This window comes from Oncorhynchus gorbuscha, linkage group LG18 (assembly GCF_021184085.1).
Source record: "Oncorhynchus gorbuscha isolate QuinsamMale2020 ecotype Even-year linkage group LG18, OgorEven_v1.0, whole genome shotgun sequence".
NCBI classification, from domain to species: Eukaryota; Metazoa; Chordata; class Actinopteri; order Salmoniformes; family Salmonidae; genus Oncorhynchus; species Oncorhynchus gorbuscha.
Genome location: NC_060190.1, coordinates 68,885,958 through 68,898,114, shown reverse-complemented (window position 1 = coordinate 68,898,114; position 12,157 = coordinate 68,885,958). Strand labels below are relative to the sequence as shown.

Here is a 12,157-nt window from a genome sequence, read left to right as displayed (position 1 = left end):
CACAATTAATCTTCTCCTTTCCCCCTTCTGATGACCAGGTGGCGAATCGCATCTCTGCATGTCTGGCAGACATATCAGTGTGGATGACGGATCACCACCTCAAGCTGAACCTCGGCAAGACGGAGCTGCTCTTCCTCCCGGGGAAGGACTGCCCGTTCCATGATCTCGCCATCACGGTTGACAACTCCATTGTGTCCTCCTCCCAGAGCGCTAAGAACCTTGGCGTGATCCTGGACAATACCCTGTTGTTCTCAACTAACATCAAGGCGGTGGCCCGTTCCTGTAGGTTCATGCTCTACAACATCCGCAGAGTACGACCCTGCCTCACACAGGAAGCGGCGCAGGTCCTAATCCAGGCACTTGTCATCTCCCGTCTGGATTACTGCAACTCGCTGTTGGCTGGGCTCCCTGCCTGTGCCATTAAACCCCTACAACTCATCCAGAACGCCGCAGCCCGTCTGGTGTTCAACCTTCCCAAGTTCTCTCACGTCACCCCGCTCCTCCGCTCTCTCCACTGGCTTCCAGTTGAAGCTCGTATCCGCTACAAGACCATGGTGCTTGCCTACGGAGCTGTGAGGGGAACGGCACCTCAGTACCTCCAGGCTCTGATCAGGCCCTACACCCAAACAAGGGCACTGCGTTCATCCACCTCTGGCCTGCTCGCCTCCCTACCACTGAGGAAGTACAGTTCACGCTCAGCCCAGTCAAAACTGTTCGCTGCTCTGGCCCCCCAATGGTGGAACAAACTCCCTCACGACGCCAGGACAGCGGAGTCAATCACCACCTTCCGGAGACACCTGAAACCCCACCTCTTTAAGGAATACCTAGGATAGGATAAGTAATCCTTCTCACCCCCCCCCTTTAAGATTTAGATGCACTATTGTAAAGTGACTGTTCCACTTGATGTCATAAGGTGAATGCACCAATTTGTAAGTCGCTCTGGATAAGAGCGTCTGCTAAATGACTTAAATGTAAATGTAAATATATATACACGGGACACTACAAGACGAGGACAAAGGACGTCTGACTGCTATGCCATCTTGGGACAATATGATAGGGAGTGAGGGGTAGGGGTGGAAGGTGAGGGGTTGGGGTGGAGGGTTCCGGGGTTGAGGGGGGGGGGTGAGGGCTAGAGTGGGCGGAAGGGTGAGGGGTTGGGGCGGAGGGTGAGGGGTTGGGGGTAAGGGGTTGCGGTGGAGGGTGAGGGTTTGTGGGGAGGGTGGAGAGTGAGGTGTTGGGGGGGGGGGGTAGGTGGGCAGCTGGGGGGTTGGGGGTGGAGGGTGAGGAGTTGGGGTGGGGGTAGGTGGGCAGCTGGGGGGGATTGGGGTGGAGGGTGAGGAGTTGGGGGTAGGTGGGCAGCTGGGGGAGGGTAAGGGGTGGAGGGTGAGGGGTTGGGGGTTAGGGTGGAGGGTGAAGAGTTGGGGTGGGGGGTAGGTGGGCAGCTGAGGCTGTAACTCTAGGAGGATACACAAAGCCATAACTGTCTTTACCAACAACTGCCACCTGGCATCAGGGCTGCCCACCCTCCCACACACACCCACACCCCTCCCTTCCCAAAATAACCCCTGTGTGTGACCCCTTACCCAACGGACAGTAACACCTGCCACTGACTGTCGCAGTCAGGAGGTGGGAGAGAACAATTACAACCCCCTACACCCCTGGCCCCCGACCCCTACCCTCTTCAGCCCAACTGCTACTATCAATCTTTTGGACTGAGGGAGCTGTGGAACTAACTATCAAACAAATGGCTTCTAGAATCTGTTCCCTCTGTACCGAATACACATTTTCAACATAAAAATAACTGGAAATGAGCTTAATTTACAAAGGCAGTTTTAAGAAAACTGTTCTGTGTGTCTTCATTAAAGGTTGTAAGGTTGTAAGTCACTGACTGGGGTTGTGAGCCATGGAATTACCAAGTCTTTTACACAAGACTTTTGCAAAGTAGAAGATTGATTTAGAGAGGCAGACTGGCTAGGCCTGTTCAGACTAGACAGAAGGCGGAAGAGACGGGGTCTCCCTTCAAGGCCTCAAGTCAGGTGATGGACAGGTTGGCACACACACACACACACACACACACACACACACACACACACACACACACACACACACACACACACACACACACACACACACACACACACACACACACACACACACACACACACACACACACACACACACACACACACACACACACACACAGTCCAAGTTACGAACAAGGACAACTAACACATACACAAGTGTATGTTCACACAATAACTTTCTGTACATCTCCCTCGCTTGCCATCTTACCTCTATCTCAATCAATCGGCAACCACTCTACTTCACCCTGTTTCCATCTCTTTCTCTCTCCCTCCCTCCCTCAGATTGCTCAACACTCAGTTTGCAGAGCCCCGCAGGCTGACTCTGCCGTGATTAACCTCTTCCCTGCCATGACTGTCCTCTTCTACTGCATGTCCACTGGAATTTTCCACTTACGCACTGAGATGGGGAGCAGAGTTAACTCCCTCCCTCCCTCTGTATATCTATCTACCCTCCCTCCCTCCCTCCCTCCCTCCCTCCCTCCCTCCCTCCCTCCCTCCCTCCCTCCCTCCCTCCCTCTGTATATCTATCTCCCTCCCTCCCTCCCCTCCCTCCCTCCCTCCCTCCCTCCCTCCCTCCCTCCCTCCCTCCCTCCCTCCCTCCCTCCCTCCCTCCCTCCCTCCCTCCCTCCCTCCCTCCCTCCCTCCCTCCCTCCCTCTGTATATCTATCTCCCTCCCCTCCCCTCCCCTCCCCTCCCTCCCTCCCTCCCTCCCTCCCTCCCTCCCTCCCTCCCTCCCTCCCTCCCTCCCTCCCTCCCTCTGTATATCTATCTCCCCTCCCCTCCCCTCCCCTCCCCTCCCCTCCCCTCCCCTCCCTCCCTCCCTCCCTCCCTCCCTCCCTCCCTCCCTCTGTATATCTATCTCCCCTCCCCTCCCCTCCCTCCCTCCGTCCGTCCGTCCGTCCGTCCGTCCGTCCGTCTGCCTGCCTGCTTTATTGGCATGGGAAACATATGTTAACATTGCCAAAGCAAGTGAGGTAGATAATATACAAAAGTGAAACTAACAATAAAAATGAACAGTAAACATTACACTCACAGAACTTCCAAAATAATAAAGACATTACAAATGTCATATTATGTATATATACAGTGTTGTAACAATGTCTATCTACTCCCCCTCCCTCCCTCCCTCCCTCCCTCCCTCCCTCCCTCCCTCCCTCCCTCCCTCCCTCCCTCCCTCCCTCCCTCCCTCCCTCCCTCCCTCCCTCCCTCCCTCCCTCCCTCTCTGTCTATCTCCCACCCTCTTTCTCTCTCTCCCTCGTGTCTTTCTATCGATCTATCTCCCTCTGTCTCCCCCTCTCTATCTCGCTCCCTGTCTATCTCCTTTCACATTGAGGTAATCCTAAATTGCTAACATACTGTTTGGCCATGACAGACAACATTCCTGACATCTCAGTAAGAGAATGACAGGGAAACACCAGGCCCTCTTAGTCATCACATGCTGCTTTCCTTTCCACTCCTCTCTTGTCTATGAAACTCAAGTTCAGCCTAACTAGTATACTCATCTACCAACTGCTGCATATATTACTCTGTCCTTCTACCGACTTCTACTGCATGCAATGAACCCATCGCTCATTCCTAGCGCAGCGTGCAAAGGTCACTAGGAGACATGTGTTTCCCGCCAGTGCCCTATTTTGCTGTTTTTTCCTTCTTACCCAGAGTGCATTGCAGGAGGAGGAGGTGTGCTCAGGGCTTGGCAGCATGCCTTCCTCCAGCAAGATAACACAGGTGAACACTATTTCAGCCGTGCTCCACCACAAAACAAGACACACCCTCCTCCCTTCATCCTCTCTTCCTCCTAACCCCTGAACTCTGCTGGGTGGTGACCAAACACATACAGACGAATCATGGCCTCCATGTTCCAACCATTTTGAGGGTGTTCTACTTATTGATTTTTCATTCCAAATTAAATGTTTCATCTTAAGGTCATCTGACATTCTGACCATAGGGAGAAACCGGGGCAATTCTGAGTGCCACATAATATCTGTGGTCAGTAGTCATCAGGGAACACTACCGATTTCCCACAAGAACATTCCTTGTGGAAAAATCCAGATGGAATTCCCAACAGGAGGGATGATGATGACTTGCCTGGTTTTGGAGGCCACGGCATTGAACTTGCAGCGCTTCCCCAGTCAGAGACTGTGGAGTAGACAGTATTACACACAGTGCAATCGTTAAAATTCCCCCGGCCTCACGTCAGGGCAGAATTTAGATGTCTGAGGTCATCGCCTTGTGAGAATGCTTCTTCTGGGTTGGGGGCATGCCTCGCTGCCAGGAGGGCCTCAGATGACGTAAATGGATAGGGTGTTTACTGGTTTGGAAAAAAGAAAGCAGCCGCTCTTCTTGACCTCTACTGGGGGTCCTGACAGTGTGCTGCTTAGGGAGGGAACACGCTGCAGTTTGACCTACCACTTCTGTTGTGCTCCTTTTCTGAGAAACAACACTGGGATATAGGTTCTGAACACTTCACTGTCCTGCTAAACCAGGAGAGGAGCCACCATCTTGCTTTTCCATTAAAGTCTCTTCTTCAATAGACTCGAGGGAAGGTCAATAGACAGACAGAGGTTAAACCATGGCAATGTTGTCAGAGGAAACTGTGCACTTCTGCAGTGCTATTATCGCGCAATTGGCAATACATGAATAAATTCATAGACAACTGAAAGGTGTTAATCTGGTCCATTCTCATTCATAGTAGGTTACCTGTAACACACAGCCAACCAACTATGAAATAGCATTTAGCAACAGGTCCCTCTGACATATAGCAATGTCAATGAATACGCTCTAGCTAGCTAGCCATCCAGTCAGATCAGATACAGTTAAAAGGATGGAACTGTAACCGGAGGCAGATTCAACACCACATCCCCCAGGAGAGGAGAGCTAGTCAGAGTTTCGGTTTAGACCGCAGCCAGCCGAGCCAGAAATGCAGCTAACACAGCAGCAGCTAGTACAGCGGCAGTTAACACAATGGCAGCTAGCACAGCGGCAGTTAACACAATGGCAGCTAGCACAGAGGCAGTTAGCACAACGACAGCTAGCACAGAGGCAGCTAGCACAGTGGCAGGTAACACAATGGCAGCTAGCACAGCGGCAGTTAGCACAACGACAGCTAGCCCACGGCAGGTAGCAGCTTAGTCATATGTCTGTCCACTAACAATCAAATCTGTCTCAGAACCCAAAGAATGACATTCCTGATAGAAGCATGCTAAACATTCCATTTTACAGCAGCAAGGACAGAACAACAATGCAGACAGCCATGAAAATAAAACAATTTTAAATATATATAGTCTTGAAAAAACGTTCTGATAGAAGCCGATGTTGGATTTAAAATGGTTTCAAAAGTGCAGGATTCAATATAAGTTTATGAGACATGAACAATAATTAAAGGACTTGATGGTTACACAACAGGACTTGAGGAGCCTATATCATCTCCTCAGCCTATATCATCTCCTCAGCTTATATCATCTCCTCAGCCTATATCATCTCCTCAGCCTATATCATCTCCTCAGCCAATATCATGTCCTCAGCCAATATCATCTCCTCAGCCTATATCATCTCCTCAGCCTATATCATCTCCTCAGCCAATATCATCTCCTCAGCCTATATCATCTCCTTAGCCTATATCATCTCCTCAGCCTATATCATCTCCTCAGCCAATATCATCTCCTCAGCCAATATCATCTCCTCAGCCTATATCATCTCCTCAGCCAATATCATCTCCTCAGCCTATATCATCTCCTCAGCCTATATCATCTCCTCAGCCTATATCATCTCCTCAGCCTATATCATATCCTCAACCAATATCATCTCCTCAGCCAATATCATCTCCTCAGCCTATATCATCTCCTCAGCCTATATCATCTCCTCAGCCAATATCACGCTGGTTAACATAACACTGTTCCCCAAAACCAAGAGGTTTTGTGAGGACATTGTGAAGTCAAACCCCCTGAATAAGCCCACATCTCAACCCATGCTCCATGCATTTCCTGACTATTCACATATCAATCTGTTTTATGTTCTCCAACTTGGCTGTCTTATTCAAAACCAGCAGCCCAGCCAGCCATTTCCATGTTTTCTCACCCATCAGCAGCCCAGCCAGCCAATCCCCTGTTTTCTCACCCATCATAGGGGGAAAGAGTAACTTTAGACAAATGCAGCCAGTTTCTAACACCTGAATGTTTTATGATTCTAATCAGCAACTTGCCAATTTCTCCATCTGGATGCAGTGGATTTCAGCAAGTAACATGCTCTCTCCACCTGCGTTTTAATGAACATGCTGGTGGAGGAAATAGCTTAGATCCCTATAGGACCATGTGAAGGTTTTATAGCACTCTTTGCAATGTTTTTGTTTCCATGGTTCGATTTATGGCGTTAAACAATTGCAAAGTCGATCCAACTGGTTCAGGAAGCAGGAAAAGCTATTCTGGAGACCAGGTGAGAGACAGTGCATAACTGGTTATGGCAAGAAGCACCTTAGTGTGTTAGACTGACATGAAGTTATGAAGGACACTTGGTTTTGCCACTTTCCTAATTCACAGTCTAAGGACTGCAGATGAGGAAGAGAAGAGCAATAAATGGCAGGTGGCAAATAGCTGGAGACAGCACTGACAGAACCGGTTTGAAGCGTTAAGGAAAGCCAGGTGAAAACCAAGCTAAGGGGAGCTGCCTGTGGTGTCTTCTGGGTAACTAAGCTCCAGCTCTGATGCTATGTTTCTAGTGAGACTGGAACAACCAGCCCCTGGGTCAGGGGACGACAGGCTCAGACCTGTTCGGTTTCTGAGCACTATCAGAAAAAATTGCTGTGACACATCGTATGGGAGAGCATATATGCATTGAGCAAGGACAGCTAGAGCCTCACCATGATGTTGTGATAAGAAGGATGAAAAAAATATCAAGTAATATTAAACATAAAAGAAACAGGATGTGTCTTTCTATAGGTTGTTATCAATAACATCATATTGAAACATTCCATTCCCAGCTGGGGGGCAAGCCGCAGCATGCTCCAATGCATTACAGCAGAACACAGCTGGAATACACACTACATCTCTCAATATATTGGCCCCCATTTAATTGGAAATTTGAGTGACATAATATTAAACTGTACTTTACCTGACAATTATGTGTGGTTTAGGTACATTTTCCGTCCGTAGTGGCCTCTGCCTGTAAAGCAGCAGAAGGGCCCATGTAACGCTAGCTAGAAATAATGTTTGCCAGCTAGCAACTTTGTAAAGTCGCCTCAACATTATGGTAAGCTCTATACTTTTTATCTCCAACCAACATACCTTCGCTGGCTAATATTATACCTCTTTCAGAATGGATTTTAAGGCTGTTTTTCCACAATTGCTACTGGAAACCAACTTATAAAGATATTGAATAATGGACCAGCTATACCTATTGCCTATAGTAGTAATGACAGTAGTCGAGACAGACAACTTTACCAGGTCAAGTTTAGACTCAAAATATAAGCTACTTGTCAAGCTCTTCACAAAAGCCTTCTCTGATGAAGCAAGCTAAATGACACGAGCTTAGCTATATCCCGGAAGGATATGCTACCATCACTTAAACAATCGGTAGTCTTAAACAATCGGTAGGCTTAAACAATCGGTAGTCTTAAACAATCGGTAGTCTTAAACAATCGGTAGTCTTAAACAATCGGTAGTCTTAAACAATTGGTAGTCTTAAACAATCGGTAGTCTTAAACAAATCTACTTTGAAACAAAAGCATACAATTCACACACATGGTTATGGGCTTAAAAAGACACCTGAACCATGTCAGATATAAAGTTGGAATGAATGACATTTTGAGTTAGTATCCCAATATTATCATAAGACTGAAATATAACAAAAACTTTGACTTAGTAACACCAGATTTTCAGTGTTTTATATTATTTTATCATGTTTATTAATTGTGAAATTATGAAAAATATTCATTTGATTGCAGGAAAGTACTACATGCTATCCACAAAGTTGAGCATTCACAATGTTGAGCATTCACAATGTTCCTGGCATTGTCTGTTGTGATGTTGGGCCTCTGAAGTTTCCTCTCTGTGTGGGAGGTGGGAATTGACCAGTTGTGAAGTCCTACATAACAGTTGGATCCATTCATCTGATTTGAACTAGTTGAGAAATGCAGATTGGCTAATGGCCAACAAGCTGTGTTAACCATAAACTAACAGTACAGCTATCATGCTTATAAACAGATTATAGAGTTTAAAAAAAACACATTAATACGTTGCTTTTTATAAATAAGGTTTTGTTGTTGCATTTAACTGCTGGAAATAGTGTTATAGAGGCAGAGCTCACCATGTGGGAGAAGTGGACGCTCAAAATGATAAACGAGATTTGCACAAGTAAATACCAGTTGCAGGGATGTTCAAGTGGAGTTTTCCCAGTCATATGTGGTAAACTCCATAGAGAATGATAGAGGCCTATAGTGGGCAAAATGCCGTGTTAAAATGGGAAACTGGGTCCCACTAGGCACACACGTCAATTCAACGTTGGTTCAAAGTAATTTCATTGAAATGATGTGGAAACAACTTTGAATCAACCAGTGTGTGTCCGGTGGGGTGGAACTTACAACTTCTTTGGATGGTCCCTCCTGGTGACCCTGTTGGAGTCATGTCCAACCGGGTCATCAGGAGGGATCAGCCAATCGTTAAGAAGAAAACTCACTACTTCAAAATGAAGATTGCCTGAATGGCGCTGCCACTGCTGTCACGGGCGCCACAATGGCACAGATACAAAGATAAGTCCTTTATCTATCTCTCTGGGTACATTTCCACTTCCATCTTGGTTATGAACACACCATGACACTGCCTCCTTCACTGCCAGATACGCAAGTGTGACTCATACACGGGGCGTGTCTGTAGTATGGTACATCTCCCAATCCGGGGTAATATGATGGCTGTCACTGTTAAGTAAGCACAACACAGGGTGCATTGGACAATTCATTGAAATCTTCTGCTTTGGCTTGCTTAAATAGTTTCAAGCTTCAAGTTTTAATGGTACATGCACAAGTACAGTGAAATGCCTTTCTTGCAAGCTCTGACTGCCTTTCTTGCAAGCTCTGACATGCCTTTCTTGCAAGCTCTGACTGCCTTTCATGCAAGCTCTGACTGCCTTTCTTGCAAGCTCTGACTGCCTTTCTTGCAAGCTCTATCAGTTTGCAAGAAAGGGTAATACCTGTTTTCTGAAATGGGTGCAAGAGGGAAGTTCACAACTTAGCATGTTCATCCTATTCTCAACAACCGGGAATAGGCATGCTGTATATCCGCAGCTATAAACCAGACTGTCAAAAATCTAAACATAGTCAACCTATCGTTCTTGTAATTTCTTTGGCCCGATCAGAATCAGCTGCCAAGGGCTGCTTGAATGCAGAGTTAAGAAGATGTTGTGTTGTTGTCTCTTTGTGTTTTGCTCTGGTATTGGCTACTGGGGTGATGTCGGTGTAAATATGTCAACATATTTGAGGTGTTGGCAGCTGCATTGAGTGTGGCGACATACTGTTAACGTTTTATCCACAACTCTCTGTCCATCGCCATTTTAATATACGGTAAGCCAAAATGTTCCCAAACTGGAGGATCCTCCAATTCGAGTTTATCGACCCCACCACTCACCACAACCGTACAGAACTAGTTCCTAGCTGCGCCTCACACAAGGACTGTTTGAAATGCGGCAATTAAGATTGGAATTTTGATTACAACGTATGCATAGGCTCTAGTTGTTTTAACGGAATAGCCTGAAATGTTTTTTTCATCTCAGATTTACTCAAGAGGCTACAAAGCAGCGTAGGCATAGCCTTTAGGCCAGCGTTTCCCAAACTCGGGCCTTGGGATCCCAAGGGGTGAACGTTTTGGTTTTTGCCCTAGCTTTACACAGCTTATTCAAATGATGAACTCATTATCAAGATTGTATCATTTGAATCAGTTGTATAGTGCTAAGGCAAAAAACGAAATGTGCAGCCCTTGGGGTCCCCAGGACCATGGTTGGAATACACTGCTATAGGCCTAGTATTTTATTTCAACTATTTTAATGTATTCATTCACAGTGTGTACCGAACCGAGGTCCCCATACCGAACCGAGGTCCCCATACCGAACCGAGGTCCCCATATCGAACCGAGGTCCCCATACCGAACCGAGGTCCCCATATCGAACCGAGGTCCCCATACCGAACCGAGGTCCCCATACCGAACCGAGGTCCCCATACCGAACCGAGGTCCCCATACCGAACCGTTCGGTACAAATATGTGTACCGTTACACCCCAAATGTTTACTGATCATGCAGTAACTTGCTTTATAACTATGATATAGACCCTAGCAGGGGCTAAGCAACCCTGTCCCTGGAGTGCCACAGGTACTAAACGATTTTGTTTCAACTCAACACCACACCTGACCAACTGATCAGTTCAATTGAACACACCTGGTCTTCCAGGTCGGTTATATCAAAAACATAGGACCATGGTGTTGCCTGCCCCTGACCTAGAGCTTAATGTGCACAATTGTTTTGCATGGAATAATTGGAAATTAGTAGTTCGGATATGCTCATATTACAACCAAATAATTGTAACATTTATTTGAAAATCACACACAGTTCATGTTTTAACAGAGCTTGAGATGCACCTTATTGTGACATTTATTGATAATAACCAATAGACTACAAACTGCTGAGATTTTATTTTCCTTCCTCACTACAGAAGGGAATGGGATCCAAACACATTAAGCCACAGTTGTTTCAATACATGAGCCAGAAAGTGATGGAGGGCAGATTAACACATGGAATGAGTTGGATTTTTGTTTGTGTGTGTATGTGTGTGTGTACGTTCCAGTTTTATATCTAGTTAAATAAGAATTAGAAAAAGTTTGTTAGGTATAACTACACAAATAAACTACTGTCTAGACTGGATTGGTTGATGACAAAGAACGTGTCTTTCAAGGTCAAACATCAATGATGTGGCAATCAAAACATAGCACCCTGTTTTGGTATCAGTACATTGACTGCCTGACACATCAAGTCATTTAAAAAATGATACTTGATGTTTTTAAGACCATAAAGGGCCCATGATGAAAAAAGGTATCATAAAAAATGTATTGTGTGTGGGATTGCTTGCTTGTGTCTTACTCACCATACATCTTGCCTTCATCTGAGAGGATGATCTTCCTCCGTCCACAGGGAGGGTAGATGGCCAGGGCCTCCTGGAAGCTCTGCTCTATGTCTGGGCTCCACACCCCCTCGGCGTCCCCGTCCATGGCCTTGTCCAGCTCATCGTTCCCCTCTTCCAGCCCATCCTCCGGGCTACCGTTGGCACTCCACTCGTTGGAAGCAATGGTGGCGGCTCCCACTGGGCCCGACGACGAGCCCCACAGTCAGAGGATCTGGGGGAGAGAGAGAGGGAAAGAGAAGAATACACAGTCATTATCATCATCATCATTGTAACTGCTGTCAACAACTTCATCATCATTGTCACCATTAGCAGGCGAGTACATTTACAATTCAGTCGTATGCTCCTTTGGTTGTCCGTTTTGAAATCTTTAAATATGTATGAACAAACAATACAGCCCTTGATTATTGTTATCATTGACACATTTTTACGTGTCTAAAACTGCCAAATGAATTCAAGCTATTCTATAAAACCTTGTTTTAATAGCAATCTAATCAGCAGTGGCCTCAAAGAATTATTGTGGTTAGGGGAATGCTTCCCAATGTGGTCACTTTATGGCTGAGAGCAGGCCAAGATCTTAAGTATTTTTCAAGCTGCCTCTTCTTCATCGTGTTGTAGAGTCCCCTAAGTATCCATCATCCCATGATGCTTGCGTGTTTATATTGGAAATATGGCCGATGTTGAAAAAAATACACATATTGGACAAATATGGGGAAGGCCATTTGGGATGGTCCTATGGGTTAACTCAACTCCTCACATTACAAGAACATTTTGAGGTTCCGCTGAAAAACAAATTCACGAGGGCATCATTGGAACATTTTAAAGTTGTTGAAAACGTCCATAATGCAACTTAAAAAATATGAAGTGGAGGATTAAAAGAGATGTGAAAAGTAAAGCTATTTAATTGTTTACTAAAAATCA

General features: G+C 46.2%; 1 protein-coding gene across 7 annotated transcripts in view; it reads right to left on the bottom strand.

The window, feature by feature from the left end:
• Positions 1–12,157, bottom strand: part of LOC124002583 (transcriptional enhancer factor TEF-5-like) — an 83,352-nt gene that overhangs the window by 36,518 nt on the left and 34,677 nt on the right. For 4 of the 7 annotated variants that reach the window (XM_046310096.1, XM_046310097.1, XM_046310095.1 and 1 more), the window contains exon 3: positions 11,201–11,450. The exons of 2 other annotated variants lie outside the window; for them this stretch is intronic. In XM_046310096.1, coding sequence (XP_046166052.1) covers positions 11,201–11,324 — 124 coding nt within the window. In that variant the 5' untranslated portion in view covers positions 11,325–11,450. Of the gene's footprint in view, positions 1–11,200; positions 11,451–12,157 lie in introns of those variants that run through there. One more of the 7 variants, XM_046310101.1, reaches the window with a different exon arrangement.